This window comes from Ranitomeya imitator, chromosome 1, assembly GCF_032444005.1.
Source record: "Ranitomeya imitator isolate aRanImi1 chromosome 1, aRanImi1.pri, whole genome shotgun sequence".
NCBI lineage: Eukaryota > Metazoa > Chordata > Amphibia > Anura > Dendrobatidae > Ranitomeya > Ranitomeya imitator.
Genome location: NC_091282.1, coordinates 780954168 through 780975141, shown reverse-complemented (window position 1 = coordinate 780975141; position 20974 = coordinate 780954168). Strand labels below are relative to the sequence as shown.

Genomic DNA, 20974 nt, shown 5'->3' with positions numbered 1-20974 from the left:
AGGAGGACACTAAGTTAACACATAAAGAATAACTCCTCCCCTGCAGTATACACCCTCCCGCTGGCTCTCAGTGAACCAGTTCTTGCTAAGTGTCTGTAGGAGGCACTTGGGTCTGTTTTAAGACCCCTTCCCTCCCCCTCAAATAGCCAGAGCTGGAGATTTTGTAGTTACCGCGTCCCTGGACGCTGCTAACTGTGCTTCGCAAGCAGCAGCAAACACCATCACCATCCGGAGGTCCTTATGGCTCAGGGACTGGTGTGCGGATTCTGCTTCCAAAAAGTCACTGACTTCTCTTCCATATCAGAGCGGTCGCCTTTTTGGCGAAAAGCTCGACCAATTAATTTCCTAAGCCACTAGAGGGAAGAATACATTTCTTCCACAACAAAGACCCTTTCGGAAGCAGCAGACTCAGTCCCGATGATTTTTTTTATTTTTTTTTTTTCCCCGCTTCAACTCAAATTGGTCCTCTACTTCCTCATCTTCCGGAACTGGCCGGGCACAACGTAGGGTTAGAGGTCCTCAGACCTCTTACAAACCTTCCCCTTCTTGGAGAAGCAGGCCTAGGCCGTCAGGATCCAAGGGGTCCAGACTGGGAAGGTCTCCCACACAATGACTCCCTGCGGTATCCAGAGGACACCCTCAAAGTAGGCGGCCGCTTGCTTTCCTTCAGCGATGCGTGGCTCTCGGTCGTTCACGACGAATGGGTTCGCGACCTAGTGTCCTCCGGATACAAGATAGGCTTTTTTTTTTTCCTGTCTTCTCCTCCCAGGGCAAAGGCATCAGAGTTTCTCCAGGCCATAAGCTCTCTAAAAGAAGAGGGGGTTATTATCCCGGTCCCTCAAAGCGAAAGGTTTCAAGGTTTTTATTCAAACCTGTTCATTGTTCCAACGAAGGCCGGTACAGTACGGCCCATACTGGACCTAAAACTGCTGAACAAGTTCGTCAGGGTGTGACGGTTCTGGATGGAATCACTTTGTTCTGTCATCGCCTCCATAGAGTAGGGCGAGTTCCTGGCATCTAGACATCCAGGACGCGTACCCCCACATTCCTATTTTACCTTCTCACCAAAGTTTTCTTCGCTTCGCAGTTCAGGAAGATCACTTTCAATTTGCTGCTCTGCCCTTCGGCCTCGCCACCGCTCCCAGGGTATTCGACAAGGTCATGGCGGCCGCCGTGGCCATCCTTCATACCCGAGGTGTGGTGTTACCGTATCTAGACGATATCCTCATCAAAGGCCCCTCTTTCCGCACCTGCAAGGAGGCCGTGACCATCACAATAGATACTCTTTCTCGCCTGGGTTGGAAGATAAACTTCAAAAAATCTTCCCCAGTACCGGCTCAGCAAATTTCCTTTCTAGGAATGATACTGGACTCGTGCCAGGGGTTGGTACTTCTTCCCTTGGAAAAGATCTCAGTCTTACAGCAGGAAGCTCAGAAGCTCTCCCAACCTCATACTCACTCTCTGCGTTTCAGTATGAGAGTCCTTGGCAGGATGGTAGCAGCTATGGAGGCATCCCATTCGCTCAACTACACCTCCGCCCCTTACAACATGCTCTCCTGACTGTGTGGGATAGGAACCCATTCTCTCGATCGTCGTTTCCTCCTTCCCCAGCGAGTCACAGTCTCTCAGGTGGTGGACTTTGAAGTCCTCCCTGAATCAAGGGAAGTCTTTTCTCCCAGAACATTGGCTAGTTGTGACAACAGATGCCAGTCTTCTGGGCTGGGGAGCGATGTTCCACCATCACACTGCTCAGGGCCGCTGGTCTCTTCAGGAAGCACGCCTGCCCATCAATATCCTGGAAATACGGGCAATCAGGTTGGCTCTTCTCAATTCCTCCTTTCCTGGCGGGTCGTCCCATCAGGATTCAGTCCGACAATGCCACGGCAGTGGCATACATCAACCGGCAGGGGTAACACTCAGCAAGGCAGCCATGACCGAGGTAGGCCACATTCTCCGTTGGGCCTAGGAAAACTGCCCAGTGATCTCAGCGGTTCACGTCCCGGGAGTGGAAAATTGGGAGTCAGATTTCCTCAGCCGTCAAAGTCTTGACTCCGGAGAGTGGTCTCTCTATCCAGAGATCTTCCACCAGATCTGCTGTAGTTGGGGAACCCCGGACGTGGATCTGATGGCCTCATGGCTAAATTCGAAGGTTCCCGACTTCATAGCTCGATCCCACGATCCGGCAGCCAACGGGGCAGATGCACTCGTTCACTCGTGGCATCAGTTCCAGCTTCCATAAATATTTCCCCACTTCCTTTACTGCTGAGAGTCATCAAGAAGATCAGAGCGGAGGGGATAGCAGTAATCCTGATTGTGCCAAATTGGCCGCGCAGGACCTGGTACGCCGAACTAGTTCAACTAGTCGCCGATGTCCCCTGGAGATAACCGAATCGCGTTGACCTGTTGTCCCAGGGCCCCATTTACCACCAGAACTCCAATGCCCTGTGTTTGAAGGCATGGCCATTGAGTCCTCGGTGCTAACACAGGCAGGCTTCTTTCAGAAAGTCATTTCTACCATGATCAGCGCTAGAAAGCCTACGTCTATGCGTATTTATAATCGCATTTGGAAGACCTTCTCATGGTGCAAAGACCGAGGACGCTCTCCTCTTAACTTTTCCATTCCTTCCATTCTCGAATTCCTTCAGTCGGATTTGGACATAGGTCTCGCCCTTAGTTCTCTCAAAGGGCAGATTTCAGCCTTGTCAGTCCTGTTCCAACGTAGAATTGCCAACAGATTACAGGTGAAGACGTTCATTCAGGGAGTCTCCCATGTGGTGCCGCCCTATAAGATGCCGTTGGAACCATGGGACCTTAATTTGGTCCTCGGAGTCTTGCAGGAGGCCCCTTTTGAACCTCTGCAGGACGTTTTCCTGTCTTTTCTGTCATGGAAGGTTGCCTTCCTGGTTTTGGTCACGTCCATCCGACGAGTTTCAGAGCTGGCCGGCTTTGTCTTGTCAAGTTCCTTTCCTCATTTTTCATCAAGATAAGGTGGTTTTGAGAACATCCCCCGTCTTTTCTACCGACGGTTGTCTCATCTTTCCACCTCAATGAGGAAATTATCTTGCCTTCACTGTGCCCGGCACCAGTACATCGCACCGAGAAGGCTCTTCACACACTGGACTTGGTGAGAGCTCTTAGGAGATATGTCTTGAGGACGGCGTCTTTCCGCAGGTCAGATGCCCTGTTTGTGCTCCCGGAAGGGCTAAGGAAAGGTCTAGCCGCTTCCAAAGCTACGATAGCCAAGTGGATTCGTTCAGCTATCCAGGAGTCCGAACCGAGTTAGAGGGCACTATGTCCCAGCAGGGATTAAGGCTCATTCTACTCGGTCAGTGGGTGGGTCTTGGGCCATCCGGCACCAGGCTTCGGCAGCACAAGTCTGCAGTGCTGCGACTTGGTCCAGCCTGCATACGTTTACAAAACATTACCATGTCCATTCTCAGTCCTCGGCAGATGCGTCCTTCGGCAGACGAATTTTGCAGGCGGCAGTGCCGCATCTGTAACTTGTGGGTACACGGAGCAATTGCAGTGGATTGTTTCCCACCCAGGGACTGCTTTAGGACATCCCATGGTCCTGTGTCCCCCAATGAGGCATAAGAGAAATAGGGATTTTTGTGTACTCACCGTAAAATCCTTCTCTCCAAGCCAATCATTGGGGGACACAGCACCCACCCTGTTAGCCTATTGGCTTTGATTTTTCTGTTTTGACTTGGTTTTGACATAGTTTATTCTTGTTAAATGTTAAGCTCCTACTGCTTTGTTACCGAACTGGTTTACTTAGAGCCAGCAGGAGGATGTATACTGCAGGGGAGGAGTTATTCTTTGTGTTAACTTAGTGTCCTCCTAGTGGCAGCAGCATAACACCCATGGTCCTGTGTCCCCCAATGATTGGCTCGGAGAAAAGGATTTTACAGGGAGTACACAAAAATCCCTATTTTTCAACAGGACAATGACCCCAAACACACCTCCCAGGCTGTGTAAGGGCTATTTGACCAAGAAGGAGAGTGATGGGGTGCTATGCCAGATGACCTGGCCTTCACAGTCACCAGACCTGAACCCAATCGAGATGGTTTGGGGTGAGCTGGACCGCAGAGTGAAGGCAAAAGGGCCAACAAGTGCTAAGCATCTCTGGGATCTCCTTCAAGATTGTTAGAAGACCATTCCAGGTGACTACCTCTTGAAGCTCATCAAGAGAATGCCAAGAGTGTGCAAAGCAGTCATCAAAGCAAAAGGTGGCTACTTTGAAGAACCTAAAATATAAGACATCATTTCAGTTGTTTCACACTTTTTTGTTAACCATATAATTCCACATGTGTTAATTCATAGTTTTGATGCCTTCAGTGTGAATTTACAATTTTCATAGTCATGAAAATACAGAAAAAATCTTTAAATGAGAAGGTGTGTCCAAACTTTTGGTCTGTACTGTACATGTCATGTGCACTTTCATTTAGTCAGTGTGTTCTCTTTTTTTACTATTTTTTTTTTTTACACTTTTTGCAGTGGTTCAACTTGAATTCCCTGCTGACTGGCCCCGAACTCATATCAGACACCTATCTTGCACTCTTCTTAGCTCAGCTGCAACAGGAAGGTAATGCTCCATATTGTGTCTATGTCTCCTACATCTGAAGGGATGATTGCATTCCCTCCTGTCAATATGTATAACCCCCATTATTTGCTGAGTTTCAAGTCCAGGCTTATCCTAATTTACACCATAAGCTGTTGTCCTCCAGAAAGAGCTGAGGACCGTCAGAACGGCCGCTGCACCACTTGTCATGGCCTAGATTTCATTATGAGATGAGATAGTTCGGCAGCAATATCGGCCCACGTGGACGTCCCCCACACATTAAACCTCTTCTGCCAGCCTGATTGGAAGGGGGATCCATCTGACGGGCAATGGTTTCCTCTCCTAAGTGATGTAATTTACACTCGTTTCTTCTTTAAGATCTGTTTTCCTTAATATTGGCGACAGAACTGGACATTTAATGTGATAGCACATCTGTATTATGGAGGGAGGAGTTGTGCTTGGTTTGCACCGCCTGTTCACCAAAATAATCCCTTATAGCTTCCTCTGATGTTTTGTATCAGAACAATTCTTCACCTGCTACTCTGCTACAGTGCCTTGCGAAAGTATTCGGCTCCCTAGAACTTTTCAACCTTTTCCCACATATCATGCTTCAAACATAAAGATACCAAATGTAAATTTTTGGTGAAGGATCAACAACAAGTGGAACACAATTGTGAAGTTGAAAGAAATTTATTGGTTATTTTACATTTTTGTGGAAATTAAAAAACTGAAAAGTGGGGCGTGCAATATTATTCGGCCCCTTTACTTTCAGTGCAGCAAACTCACTCCAGAAGTTCATTGTGGATCTCTGAATGATCCAATGTTGTCCTAAATGTCTAATGATGATAAATATAATCCACCTGTGTGTAATCAAGTCTCTGTATAAATGCACCTGCTTTGTGATAGTCTCAGGGTTCTGTTTGAAGCACCGAGCGCATCATGAAGACCAAGGAACACAACAGGCAGGTCCGTGATACTGTTGTGGAGAAGTTTAACCCCTTAGTGACAGAGCCAATTTGGTACTTAATGACCAGGCCAATTTTTGCAATTCTGACCACTGTCACTTTATGAGGTTATAACTCTGGAACGCTTCAACGGATCCCGCTGATTCTGAGACTGTTTTTTCGTGACATATTGTACTTCATGTTAGTGGTAACATTTCTTCGATATTACTTGCGATTATTTATGAAAAAAACGGAAATATGGCGAAAATTTTTAACATTTTGCAATTTTCAAACTTTGTATTTTTATGCCCTTAAATCGGAGAGATATGTCACGAAAAATAGTTAATAAATAACATTTCCCACATGTCTACTTTACATCAGCACAATTTTGGAAACAAAATTTTTTTTTTTGTTAGGGAGTTATAAGGGTTAAAAGTTGACCAGCAATTTCTCATTTTTACAACATCATTTTTTTTTAGGGACCACATCACATTTGAAGTCATTTTGAGGGGTCTATATGATAGAAAATAATGAAGTGTGACACCATTCTAAAAACTACACCCCTCATGGTTCTCAAAACCACATTCAAGAAGTTTATTAACCCTTTACGTGCTTCACAGGAACTGAAACAATGTGGAAGGAAAAAATGAACATTTAACTTTTTTTTTTGCAAACATCTTAATTCAGAACCATTTTTTTTATTTTCACAAGTGTAAAAACAGAAATGTAACCATAAATTTTGTTATGCAATTTCTCCTGAATACGCCAATACCCCATATGTGGGGGTAAACCACTTTTTGGGCGCACCGCAGAACTTAGAAGTGAAGGAGCGCCGTTTGACTTTTTCAATGCAGAATTGGCTGGAATTGAGATCGGACGCCATGTCACGTTTAGAGAGCCCCTGATGTGCCTAAACAGTGGAAACTCCCCACAAGTGACACCATTTTGGAAACTAGACCCCTTAAGGAACTTATCTAGATGTGTGGTGAGCACTTTGAACCCCCAAGTGCTTCACAGAAGTTTATAACGTAGAGCCGTGAAAATAAAAAATCGCTTTTGTTTACACAAAAATGATCTTTTCGCCCACAAATTCTTATTTTCACAAGGGTAACAGGAGAAATTAGATCACAAAAGTTGTTTTGCGATTTCTCCTGAATACGTCGATACCCCATATGTGAGGGTAAACCACTGTTTGGGCGCATGGCAGAGCTTGGAAGGGAAGGAGCGCCGTTTTACTTTTTCAATGTAGAATTGGCTGGAATTGAGATTGGACGCAATGTCACGTTTGGAGAGCCTCTGATGTGCCTAAACAGTGGAAACCCCCCACAAGTGACCCCATTTTGGAAACTAGACCCCTTAAGGAATATATCTAGATGTGTGGTGAGCACTTTGAACCCCCATGTGCTTCACAGAAGTTTATAATGTAGAGCCGTGAAAAAAAAAAATCACATTTTTTCTACAAAAATGATCTTTTTGCCCACAAATTTTTATTTTCACAAGGGTAACAGGAGAAATTAGACCACTAAAGTTGTTGTGCAATTTCTCCTGAGTACGTCGATACCCAATATGTGGGGGTAAACCACTGTTTGGGCGCACGGCAGAGCTCAGAAGGGAGGGAGCACCATTTGACTTTTTGAGTGCAAAATTGGCTGTCGTGTTTGGAGACCCCCTGATGTACCTAAACAGTGGAAACCCCCCCAATTCTAGCTCCAACCCTAACCCCAACACACCCCTAACCCTAATCCCAACCTGATCCATAATCCTAATCACTAACCCTAACCATAATCACAACCCTTACCCCAAAACAACCCTAATGTCAACCCTAACCATAACCCTAATCAAAACCCTAAATCCAACACACCCCTAATCCTAATCTCAACCCTAACCTCAAACCTAACCCTAATCCCAATACACCCCTAATCACAACCCTAACCTTAACCCTAATCCCAAACCTAACCCTAATCCCAAGCGTAGCCCTAATGCCAACCCTAACCCTAATACCAACCCTAATCCAAACCATAACCCTAATCCCAGCTCTAACCCTAACTTTAGCCCCAACCCTAGCCCTAACTTTAGCCCCAACCCTAACCCTAGCCCTAAGGCTACTTTCACACTTGCATCGTTTGGCATTCCGTCGCAATCCGTCATTTTGGACAAGAAACGGATCCTGCAAATGTATTGCCGACGGATCGTGACGGATGGCCACACGTCGCGTCCGTCGTGCACTGGATCAGTTGTGTTTTGGCGGAGCGTCAGCACAAAAAAAGTTCAATGAAACGTTTTTTTTGTACGTCGCATCCGCCATTTCTGACCGCGCATGCGTGGCCGTAACTCCGCCCCCTCCTCCCCAGGACATAGATTGGGCAGCAGATGCTTTGAAAAACTACAGCTGCTGCCCACGTTGTGCACAATTTTCACAACGTGCGTCGGTATGTCAGGCCGACGCATTGCGACGGCCCCGTACCGACGTAAGTGTGAAAGAAGCATAACCCTAAATTTAGCCCCAACCCTAACCCTAAATTTAGCCCCAACCCTAACCCTAAATTTAGCCCCAACCCTAGCCCTAACCCTAGCCCTACCCCTAACCCTAGCCCTACCCCTAACCCTAACCCTACCCCTAACCCTAATTTTAGCCCCAACTGCTGTTCTCCTGCCGGCCGGCAGATGGAGACAGATGGCGGGCGCACTGGGCATGCGCCCGCCATTTTCTTCTGCCGGCGGCCAGGAGGAGCAGCAAGAGGATCCAGGGACACAGGTGAGTATTGTAGGGTCCCCGAATCCCCCTATTTCTCTGTCCTCTGATGTGCGATCACATCAGAGGACAGAGAATTACACTTTACTTTTTTTTTTTTGCGGTCGCCGGTAAACAGTTAATTACCGGCGATCGTAAAACCGACCCCGATCATGCTCTTTGGGGTCTCGGCTACCCCCGGCAGCCGAGACCCCAAAGATTCTCCCGGTGCCGGGCGCACTGCGCATGCGCCCGCCATTTTGAAGATGGCGGCGCCCACCGGGAGACACGAGGAGCATCGGGGGAGCTAGGTGAGTATTGGGGGGCCACCTGGGACCCCTTTTCTCTGTCCTCCGATGTGCGATCACATCGGAGGACAGAGAAATTAAAAAGAGATCGCTTTTTTTTTTTTTGCGATCGCCGGTAAACGGTTAATTACCGGCGATCGCAAATGCGGGGTGGGTTAAAAACCCCCCGAATCATGTTCTCTGGGGTCTCGGCTACCCCCGGCAACTGAGACCCCGGAGAAAATCGGCCTCTGGGGGGCGCTATTCACTTTTTCCACAGCGCCGTTAATTAACGGCGCTGTGGTTTAAGTACCCTTAGCGGCCGCCGTTAAAAGGCGTATCGGCGGTCGCTAAGGGGTTAAAGCCGGATTTGGATACAAAATGATTTCCAAAACTTTAAACATTCCAAGCAGCACTGTGCAAGCGATCATATTGAAATGGAAGGAGTTTCATCCTTGCCACTTATTCAAATCCTCCTCTGACCCTTCGTCTAAATGATTCATCACATCCTCATTTGATCATTTCAACAGAACGATTCTTCACATGCTACTCTGAATTCTTTCATTAGAATTATTCTTCATGTCCTCCTCTGATCTTTCATCCTAACAAGTATTTGCATTCTCAGACCTTTTCAATTTGAGTAGTTCATAGCATTCTTCTCTGATTTATCATTCAGAATGATTCTTCACCTTTTTGTTTGATCATTCATCGAGTTTGTACATTCACCAGAGTCCTCTTTCTCAAGATTTATTTTTCATGATCACACCATTGTTTGTATACACAGCAACACTAGAAAACGCCAAAATATTGGCAGTGAAGTCCTAGCCATGGCTACTCTAGCAGCTATGACCAGGCCTCGTTTCAAATAGCCCCGAAGGCAGAATTTTCCCATCATAATGTGGATTCATACTGTACCAGTCACTGGATTTTGTCCTGAGTACCTGGGTCTCTGGTCTACACCTGGGTCCATACAAGGAAGATCCAACCCTGATGGGGCCTATTTCTCTATTGAAGTGGTCATTCAGTATATGTTACCATGCGGCCCTCTGAGCTTTATTCCAGTGGGGAAGGAGGATATGTCATGTGCGATAAATCTCTGACATTGTAAATCTTTTTTTTTTTTTTAGGTTACTCTATATTTGTAGTAAAGGGAGATCTACCCGACTGTGAAGCCGACCAGATCCTACAAATGGTCCGTGTGCACCAGACGCAGCGGCCGCGGCTCATAGGAGAGGATGCATCACTAAGAGACCAAAGGTAGAGCAGGCAGGATCTTGCAGATGATCGTTTCGAAGAACCCTGGTCCGGCCGCCACGTCAATGGTCTTTGACTGTCAAACGGGAGCCCTGATCGCCAACCTTCTGATTAGTAGGCCCAGATGTCATGTGTGAATATGCCACAATGCTGGGCCTACAAATCAGAATAGAAGCAAGCGATTCTGGAAGCTCAGACCCATCCGGTGGCCATGGACTATTGATTTGGCCCCTGTACCTGCGAACCAATACTCTTATCTGTATCCTCACGGCAGCTATAAGAGTATTACTGGATCAGATGAAGGTGCTGTAGGCAGGAAGTAGTCATGAATGGGGCCTGAGTTGAGGGCGATATTAGCCCGCTACTAGGGCGCACCACAGGCCCCATACCATACCCATACGTGGAGGAGACCTGTAGGAGGATCCAGGGAGGTGTCAGTCACAAGGGATTTTCTGATTTGATCTGCAATTCTCGTTTAGTTTACAGAGGACCGTGCCCGGCATGGAGGATCCTCAGGTGTACGATGGATCGCCCATGATGGATGAGGATGAAGAGAACCTGCAGAGGGCGCTGGCCCTCAGTAGGCAACAGATAGACATGGAAGATGAGGAGGCAGATCTCCGCAGAGCAATACGGCTCAGCATGCAAGGTACTGCACCTCCATGGGGTCCAGAGATGAGCAACGTAGTGTATCAAACCTTGTCATTTCTCCTACGCCTCATTGGGGGACACAGGACCATGGGTGTTATGCTACTTGCCACTAGGAGGACACTAAGTAGACACAAAGAGTTAACTCCTCCTCTGCAGTATACACCCCTTGACTTGCCGGAAATGACTCGGTTCTTGCTTAGTGTCTGTAGGAGGCACTTGGGTCTGTTCAAACCCCACCATTTATTATTTTATTTTTTATTTTCTGTAAATTTTTATTTTTTTATCTAACGGAGTGAAGGGGGCGACGGACTCCTTTTTAGGGTACGCTCTCCCCCGAACTATCAACAGGCGAGCACGGCGAGTATACCTCCCCGTACCTCTCCTGCGATGAGTGGGGCACGCCTAACCTAAACCCAGGGCGACTGTTCTTACTCGGTCCCGATCTCCCCCATATAGGTGGGCGAGCACATAGAGTATACCTCTCATGTGCAACTCTCGGGCTCCACCGCACTCAAGCCCTCACCTCGGCGTATCGTAGTCCCCACGGTAGCCGTAAGTCCTCTGCGGCATGCACATCAGCACAGTGGCACAGCCATAAGTTCCCTGCGGCAGGCAAACATATGACGCTCTCCATCCTCCGGCGCAGGGAGGACTGATTGAGCTGGAGGCCGCACCGGGGCTCGGTGACTAGTCCCCTCCTCACGCTGCAGCGTGGGAGGATGCGGTCCGGGTCCCTGGGGAGAGGCGCCGCTGATTGGTGACAGCGGCGACCGTTCGGCGCTACACCGCGCCCGCCGGCAGCCTGCACAAATTTAGTCCCCGGCTTTTCAGCCGGACTAGTCCGCGTTTATAATTCCCGCCCACCGCTGGAGCCCCGCCCACTGCTTAGGCGCTTGTTGTTCTGAACGAGAACAGCCCTGCAAATCTCGGGCGCCATCTTGGGACTCCTCTCCTGCGTGGAATTCAGCAGCAAACGCTTCCTCCTTCCTCCCTGGGGACACCGATACAGGACCGTGGGTAAGCTGCTCCTCCCTATAAGAAAACGCTTAACCCCTTCTCTGCATCCACATCCCTGCTATTGCAGTATTTTGGAGGCACAGACATATACTATGTCTCAATCTAAGGAGGCAAAAAGGGGCAACAAAATGCACACACTTTTTTTTACCGCATGTGCCACTTGCAATTTTTCTCTGCCACTTGCTCACTATACCCCTTTGTGCCAGAACTGTGACCCGGTCGGTGCGCAGCCGCCTTCTGCCTCTCCCTCCAATGTCTCCACCGACCCCATCGGTCCTAACCCTCCTGAGTGGGCCGCTTCCTTGTTGCGTTCCATGGATTCATTGGCCAAGGCACTGGAATCCTTCCGGGGATCCTCTATAGACCAGAACTACCCTCCGTCGACCGCGACGGAATCCGCCGCCGGTGCAGGGCAGTCCGACCACAGGGGCCGTACTTTTCTTCGAGAATCTCGGGGTTCTAGGAAAAGGGCCCATGTCTTGCCCCCCGTAATGCTCGAGCTTCAGCACCGGGGAGCTCCACCTCTCGCTCCCCTTCTCCCGATGGTCGCAGCGTACATGATTCAAGTCAGAGGAGTCTTTTAACTCGGGACTCCTCGATAGGTCAGGATACACTTGACTCCCTTATTGAGGCAGTCAATAAATCACTGATGGTAGACGAGGAATCTGTCTCCACTCAGGAACACATAGTGTCTTTTAAAAAGATTAAACATGTCCAGAAATTACCTAATAGCTTGAGGTTCTAACTACAGGCGGACGTTTTGAGTGACAGTTTGGAGGGAGGACAATTCAAAATTAGGGAAGTGAGTGGGTTCACAAGATTCTCGCCTATTTGGGACAACATTTATCTACCGGAATTTAGGCAGAGGGAGGGTTTTCACTTTTGGTCTGCAGCAGGTATTAAACGGCTGGGGCAGCTGATAAGTCAGGGCAGACTTAAAACATTTGAGGAGTTGCAGGAAGAATTTCATTTGCCACGGTCTGAATTGTTCCAGTATAATCGTATCTCTCATGCTTATCAGGCACAGAATAAAAGGGTAGCCATAGTGGTACAGATTGATCTCATGCTCGACTATATCCTTAAGAATAGCTGCACGAAGGGGGTGATTTCAGAAATATATGGGTTTCTACTTTTTTCTTTCCTGGAAAAATATCCCATCCGTGTCAAAGGGAAATGGGAAGCTGAATTGGGAATAATTGACAATGATAGATGGGAGTCGGTCCTAGAATATGTGCCCAAGATATCAATGAGTGAACCTGGCAGGCTATCACAGTTATTCGTAATCCATAGGGCCTGACAGGTTGTTCATGGCTGGGCTTAGGCAAAACTCGGAATGCCCTCGGTGCTCACAATCCCAGGCGGGGATATTGCATATGATGTGGCAGTGCCCTAGACTGTCCTCCTTCTGGATAGTTGCTTTAAATCGTATTGAACTGGTGTATGGATGTTCTGTCCCTAGGGTTCCACTGACTTGCATATTGGGATATGTGGAGGAAATTGTTACGGACAACATGTTTAAAATAGCTATTGCACGATTGTTATTCATTGCTAGGAAATTGATCGCCAAATTTTGGATTAGAGAGGAACCTCCAACAAGAAGAGACTTTCTTAAGCAAATGGAGCATATACTTACTTTGGAAAAAAGTATCTACACTAAAAGGAATAAGGTGGACATCTTCCACAAGCTGTGGCAACCGTGGATGGACTTGAATTAGGATGATAAATGAGAATATAGGGAGCCTAGTATTCAATGGAAATATAACGGATGTTTATTCAAATGTTTGTATGATGATGGGAATTGGGGTGGCTCTGGCTGAGGTCTCTGGGGGGTGGGGGGGCTCTGGGTCGGGGGTAAAAAGTTATCTGTAAATGTTTAATGTAACATTATCATGAGAAATATTCTGATTGTTTATTCTTTGCGGATAATAAAAATCTATCTGATTTAAAAAAAAAAAAAAAAATGTCCAGAAAATATTTGCTAATCACCCTGTGTTTCAGGACATCGTCCAAAAGCACAGGGAACATCCGAATAAGCGTTTTATGGCCCAAAAGGTCACAGAAGCCAAATATCCCTTCTCCAAGGACCTGATGAAGGAATGGCTTCTCTCCCCTTCTGTAGATCCTGCCGTATCACGCCTCGCATCCAAAACAATCCTATCCTTGTCCGACGGTTCCTCGGTCAAAAACCCTTCTGGCCGTCAAATTGACTACCTGGCTCGCTCAGTCTTTGAAGCCTCAGGAGCAGCACTCCTTCCATCTTTTGCGGCTACCTGGGTGGCTAAGGCAATGGTTGCCTAGGCAGAGGTGTTAACCTCTACCGTCCACGGCCGTAATCTTCCCCCAGAGGCGGCCAGACTCGCTAACCAGATAGCTCAGGCTGGAGACTTTGTTGTCAACGCTTCTATAGATGCGGCTAATTGCGCAGCTCAAGCGGCCGCAAACACAATTTCCATCTGGAGGGCCTTGTGGCTCAGGGATTGGCGTGCAGATTCTGCCTCCCCTTTACCTTACCACGCTGGCCGTTTATTTGGAGAAAAGCTAGACCAAATCATTTCTGATGCTACCGGAGAGAAGCGTAAATTCCTTCCTCAGTAGAAACCTACACGACCCTTTCGGAATCAATAGCAGTTTCGATTCCGATCCTTCCGTTACAACTCCGATTGGTCCTCCTCTTCCCCTGGTTCGAGACGGCGGGGAGACAGAAATCCCCAGCTCTCATACAGACCTAACCATTCCTGGAAGCCCAGACCGACACCCTCTGGTTCCAAGGCATCCGCACCCACTAAACCTTCTACTCAATGACTCGTCGTCGTGCCCGGCAGACACCGACAGAGTAGGCGGACGTCTTCTCTTGTTTCGCCAAAATTGGCTCTTGGTCGTCCACTGCGAGTGGGTCAGAGAGCTCGTGTCCTCCGGATACAAGATCGAATTTTCTTTCATCCCCCCCCTCTGCGCTTCTTCCAGTCTTCTCCCCCCCCCCCCCCCCAAAGCAAGGGCGTCACATCTTCTTCTGGCCATACAGGTGCTTCGAAGGGACGGTGTCATCGTTCCGGTTCCTCGAGACCAGAGGTTCAGGGGATTCTACTCGAACCTATTCGTGGTCCCAAAAAAGGATGGGACTCTACGGCCCATCCTTGATCTCAAGCTGCTAAACAAGTTCGTACAGGTTCGACACTTCAGAATGGACTCGGTCGCGTCTCTGGAAAGAGGAGAGTTCCTTGCATTCATAGACATCATGGACGCCTATCTCCACATCCCGATCTGTTCCTCTCATCAGCAGTTCCTGCGCTTCGCAGTCCAGGACAAACACTTCCAGTTTGAGGCCTTACCTTTCTGACTCGCCACTGCCCCCAGAGTGTTTACAAAAGTCATGGCAGCTGTCATGGCCATTCTTCACACTTGGGGAGTGGTGGTTCTCCCGTACCTGGACGACCTATTGATCAAAGGGCCTTCCCACTCTGCATGCGCAGAGTCTGTCAGGATAACCGTGGATTCTTTCTCGCCTGGGTTGGAAAATCAACTTCGAGAAATCATCTCCGGTGCCAGCCCAGCAAATCTGCTTCCTGGGCATGGTTTTGGATTCTTCCCGCGGGTTAGTCATTCTCCCTCCAGAGAAGGTCTCGTCCGTACAACAGGGGGCGCGCAAGCTCCCCTGCCCAGTGCCGCACTCCATCCACTTTGCGGTGCGCATCCTCGGGAAGATGGTGGCCGCAATGGAAGCAGTTCCGTTTGCGCAGTTTCATCTCTGTCCCTTGCAACAGGCTCTGCTGTTAGCCTGGGACATTAGTCCATTTTCCCTCGACCGTCGCTTTCGCCTATCTCCACAGGTCAAGAAATCCCTCAGGTGGTGGACGCTACAGTCCTCCCTGCACCAAGGGAGGTCCTTTCTTCCGGTACACTGGTTGGTGGTCCCAACCAAAGTCTTGGAGATTCGAGCGATCAAGCTCGCCCTACGCAATTTTCATCACCTTCTCGCAGGACATCCCATCAGGATCCAATCTGACAACGCCATGGCCATAGCGTACATCAACCGGAAAGGGGAAACCCGCAACAGGGCAGCCATGTGCGAAGTCGCCCATATTCTTCGCTGGGCCGAGACCAATCATTCCCTCATCTCTGCGATCCACATTTCGGGTGTGGAGAATTGGGAAGCGGACTTCCTCAGTCGCCAAGGTCTTGCCTCGGGCGAGTGGTCCCTCCAATCGGAAGTCTTCCAGCAAGTTTGTCTTCGCTGGGGGACGCCGGATGTGGATCTAATGGCCTCGAGGCTCAACAACCAAGTTCCCCAGTTCATTGCTCGATCCTCGCGCCATCGGAGCAGATGCACTAGTTCTGTCATGGCAGCGGTTCCAGCTGCCGTACATCTTTCCTCCTCTTCCTCTGCTCCCGAGAGTTATCAAGAAAATCAGGGCAGAGGGGAGACCGGTAATACTCGTCGTGCCGGACTGGCCGCACCGAGCATGGTACGCGGAACTCGTCCAAATGGTCACCGATGTTCCCTGGTGGCTTCCAGATCGCAGGCATCTCCTTTCACAGGGCCCGATTTACCACCAGAACTCCAGGGCCCTGTCTTTGATGGCGTGGCCGTTGAATCCTGGATTTTAGCTCAAGCCGGATTCTCTTCAGGGGTTTCATCTACCATGATTCGTGCTAGGAAACCTGTATCCATGCGCATTTATCATCGTATCTGGCGCACCTTCTTCTCATGGTGCAAGGCGCATGGACGTTCTCCCCTGGTATTCTCCATTCCGTCCATTCTGGAGTTCCTCCAATCAGGTCTGTAGTCAGACCTTGCCCTAAGCTCGCTCAAGGGTCAAGTGTCCGCATTGTCTGTTCTGTTCCAACAGAAGATCGCTTCCAGACTGCCAGTCAAAACCTTCATCCAAGGAGTCTCCCGGGTGGTCCCTCCCTATAGAATGCCATTGGCTTCATGGAATCTTTACTTAGTTCTCGGAGTTCTTCAGGAGACCTCCTTCGAACCATTGCAGGACATCTCCCTCACCCTTTCTTGGAAGGTGGTCTTTCTTGTGGTGATTACGTCAATCAGGAGAGTTTTGGAGTTGGCGGCTCTCTCTTGCCATCCCCCTTTCCTGGTTTTTCACCCAGACAAGGTAGTTTTGAGAACATCTCCCTCCTTCCTACCTAAGGTTGTCTCCTCCTTCCATCTAAACGAGGACATCATCTTGCCATCATTCTGTCCGGCACCAACCCATCATATCGAGAAGGCTCTCCACACTCTGGATGTGGTTAGGGCTCTTCGGCGGTACATATCTTGCACGGCTCCCTTCCGTAAGTCGGATGTCCTGTTCGTGCTCCCGGAGGGCCACAGGAAAGGTTTGCCCGCCTCAAAGGCCACTCTAGCCAAGTGGATTCGTTCCACTATTCAGGAATCCTATCGCGTCAGGAACGCCCCTGTCCCAGCAGGGATTAATGCGCACTCGACTCGGTCGGTGCTTCTTGGGCCATTCGGCACCAGGCTTCCGCGCAACAGCTTTGTAAAGCTGCGACTTGTTCCAGTCTGCATACCTTTATGAAGCATTACCATGTTCATATTCAGGCTTCGGCAGATGCTGCCCTTGGCAGGCGCATTCTTCAGACAGCGGTCTCTCAGTAAGCCAGTGATATATGGGGTTTAGCAGTGCAATCGCTCCCCACCCAGGTACTGCTTTAGGACGTTCCATGGTCCTGTGTCCCCCAATGAGGCGTAGGAGAAAAGGAGATTTTTGTGTACTCACCGCAAAATCTTTTTCTCCGAGCCAATCATTGGGGGACACGGCACCCACCCTGCTAGCCTATGGCTGTTTGTTGTTGTGGTTTGTTCCTCAGTTTTTGACATAGTTTACTTGTCTTGTATTTCTCTCTCTATTTGTATTTTCTTATACTCATACTGCTTTACTACCGAACTGAGTCGTTTCCGGCTAGTCAAGGGGTGTATACTGCAGTGGAGGAGTTAACTTTGTGTCTACTTAGTGTCCTCCTAGTGGCAAACAGCATAACACCCATGGTCCTGTGTCCCCCAATGATTGGCTCGGAGAAAAAGATTTTACGGTGAGTACACAAATCTCCTTATTTAATATCTCTGCTTCCTAGCAATGAATGCAAATTACTGGAGGTTGAAAAATTGACCTGATGACGGGAGAATTTCCAATTTATTAAAAAAGGAACAAGTGGGAAAATTGTGATAAATTTATAAAATTAATGATAAGCAGGACGATAGTTTGTTACAATTTATCTCGAGAGTGGATACAAGTCTTACTTTTAATGTGTATGGGATCCTACAATTTCTTAGGTGCCGCTTTTTTTCATGTGCACCTCTGACACTAAACCACCCCCCATAATATTATCCGTATGTTTTATTGCAGGCGGACATCGCAGCGAATACACGGGAACCTCAGCCCCCTGCGTGCAACAGCCATCAGGGACTTCCACAGAATCTCTCACACAGGAGGAATTGCGCCAAAGACGACAGATGTATTTTGAAAAGTAACGAATCGCATTCATTTAATTTATTACATTGTATCGTAAAACTGAGAAATGGCTGCAGCTTCATCAAGGAAACTAACCACGCGAATATCTCTTATAGACAACAGCAGATAAAACACGAACAGTCCTCCGAGGTAAACAACGCAATGACAGACGCTGCCGTAACTGCAGGCACAGGTAACTAATGTAAGCCGCTGTGCGTACTTTGTCATGTCACCGCTGATCTCTAGTGATGGATAGGAGGCATTCTCAGTGATGACACCGCTGATCTCTAGTGATGGATAGGAGGCATTCTCAGTGATGTCACCGCTGATCTCTAGTGATGGATAGGAGGCATTCTCAGTGATGTCACCGCTGATCTCTAGTGATGGATAGGAGGCATTCTCAGTGATGTCACCGCTGATCTCTAGTGATGGATAGGAGGCATTCTCAGTGATGTCACCGCTGGTCTCTAGTGATGGATAGGAGGCATTCTCAGTGATGTCACTGCTGATCTCTAGTGATGGATAGGAGGCATTCTCAGTGATGTCACCGCTGATCTCTAGTGATGGATAGGAGGCATTCTCAGTGATGTCACCCCTGATCTCTAGTGATGGATAGGAGGCATTCTCAGTGATGTCACTGCTGATCTCTAGTGATGGATAGGAGGCATTCTCAGTGATGTCACCGCCGATCTCTAGTGATGGATAGGAGGCATTCTCAGTGATGTCACCGCTGATCTCTAGTGATGGATAGGAGGCATTCTCAGTGATGTCACCGCTGATCTCTAGTAATGGATAGCAGGCATTCTTAGTGATGTTACTGCTGATCTCTAGTGATGGATAGGAGGCATTCTCAGTGATGTCACCGCTGATCTCTAGTGATGGATAGGAGGCATTGTCAGTGATGTCATCGCTGATCTCTGGTGATGGATAGGAGGCATTCTCAGTGATGTCACCTCTGATCTCTAGTGGTGGATAGGAGGCATTCTCAGTGATGTCACCTCTGATCTCTAGTGATGGATAGGAGGCATTCTCAGTGATGTCACCTCTGATCTCTAGTGATGGATAGGAGGCATTCTCAGTGATGTCACCGCTGATCTCTAGTGATGGATAGGAGGCATTCTCAGTGATGTCACCTCTGATCTCTAGTGGTGGATAGGAGGCATTCTCAGTGATGTCACCTCTGATCTCTAGTGGTGGATAGGAGGCATTCTCAGTGATGTCACCTCTGATCTCTAGTGATGGATAGGAGGCATTCTCAGTGATGTCACTGCTGATCTCTAGTGATGGATAGGAGGCATTCTCAGTGATGTCACCGCCGATCTCTAGTGATGGATAGGAGGCATTCTCAGTGATGTCACCGCTGATCTCTAGTGATGGATAGGAGGCATTCTCAGTGATGTCACCGCTGATCTCTAGTAATGGATAGCAGGCATTCTTAGTGATGTTACTGCTGATCTCTAGTGATGGATAGGAGGCATTCTCAGTGATGTCACCGCTGATCTCTAGTGATGGATAGGAGGCATTCTCAGTGATGTCACCTCTGATCTCTAGTGATGGATAGGAGGCATTCTCAGTGATGTCACCTCTGATCTCTAGTGATGGATAGGAGGCATTCTCAGTGATGTCACCGCTGATCTCTGGTGATGGATAGGAGGCATTCTCAGTGATGTCACAGCTGATCTCTAGTGATGGATAGGAGGCATTCTCAGTGATGTCACCGCTGATCTCTGGTGATGGATAGGAGGCATTCTCAGTGATGTCACCGCTGATCTCTAATGATGGATAGTCTGGATGTTACAGGTAGATTTCCTTTCCTTCTACAGACTCTATGATGAGTGAAGACGACATGCTCAGAGCCGCCATGAAAATGTCTCTGGACACTGGTGGGACCAAGTCTGAGGACAAGGATAAATGACCACTGGGCTTCGGCCCGTCCACTGTAACGTGTCCTGTGTGAGCTGCTGCTTGTCTTGCAAATATCGCGGATGTACATACTGAACATATCGTCGACCGACGGCAGCTTTTGGATATTTGATGCTTTTATGAATGTCTTTTTAAACGTGTCCGTGTGCGTCCATTATTCACCGGAGCAGCGTTTCTTCTGCAGCATCCTCCTGCCCCTTTCTGACGTTACATGACCAAAGCACAAACCCTTCCCCCTCAAAGTCGGCCATTAGAGGTAAAGTCTCTCCCCACACTTCACAAGCTTCCTTATATGACAGTAATCAGGACAGGGGGCACATGTCTGATGTCTCCTCCGCCATCGTCTGCCCTTGCCGCAAGTGTTTAAGGAAGTTACTCTGTGGTCCAATTGCTTTTTATTAAAGGGGTTTTAGGATATCTAAAGGTATAGGCGAGGGCCACTTTTAAAATAATTGTCAATAATAAGTACCACTTTAAGAACATCCATAGATTCAGTGCGATATCTCCTGTGCTCCATCTGATGTTTTTACATTGCTCCATTTGCCGATTATTATTATTTTGAGATTCCAGGGTATCACTCCGACCAATTATCCATTATGGCCGCTATAAACAATACGTTCCTGATTAAAGTGACGCTGTGATGCCATTCCATTGAGCATTTGGACTTGTGCGGTGCTGGTAATGTACCGTCGGCAGGCGCCTGCTCTGCATTTGTTCTGGCAGGAGTGAGTGGCGTCTGAGCATCCCTTTAATAACCCCTCTCTGCCAGGACCATGTACTCACATGAGGTGGCCCCCTCCTGGTGACGGTGCTGTATCCCCCACATATTCCTTTTTTGTGTGTTGTCTTACAGAGCACTCTACACAAAATAAAGAGCTAATTTTATCTTTTCACTAATCTGCGAGAGATTATTTAGTACGATTGATGTCATTAAAAGATTGTCTTATTGATAGAGGGTATCCTGCCGGGCTGGAACTACCCCTTTAAATAAAGCAGCACCATAAAATACAAAAGGGGTACTCTACCAACACATGTGGTACCTGCACAGAGGCTAGGATACACCTATGGGGGTCAGTCACAGAACAAATGCAAGAATGAATGGAGTCCTCAGTCTGTGTTAGAGCAGACTTTTAGAGACT

At 48.2% G+C, this 20974-nt stretch overlaps 1 protein-coding gene across 2 annotated transcripts in view; it reads left to right on the top strand.

Annotated features, from left to right (window-relative positions):
* Nucleotides 1-20732, top strand: part of ATXN3 (ataxin 3) — a 44991-nt gene extending 24259 nt beyond the window's left edge. For both annotated transcript variants that reach the window (XM_069736913.1, XM_069736903.1), the window contains exons 6-11: nucleotides 4498-4585; nucleotides 9651-9780; nucleotides 10257-10426; nucleotides 17808-17928; nucleotides 18029-18105; nucleotides 19736-20732. In XM_069736913.1, coding sequence (XP_069593014.1) covers nucleotides 4498-4585; nucleotides 9651-9780; nucleotides 10257-10426; nucleotides 17808-17928; nucleotides 18029-18105; nucleotides 19736-19827 — 678 coding nt within the window. In that variant the 3' untranslated portion in view covers nucleotides 19828-20732. The remainder of the gene's footprint in view (nucleotides 1-4497; nucleotides 4586-9650; nucleotides 9781-10256; nucleotides 10427-17807; nucleotides 17929-18028; nucleotides 18106-19735) is intronic.
* Nucleotides 20733-20974: the final 242 nt, after the last annotated feature.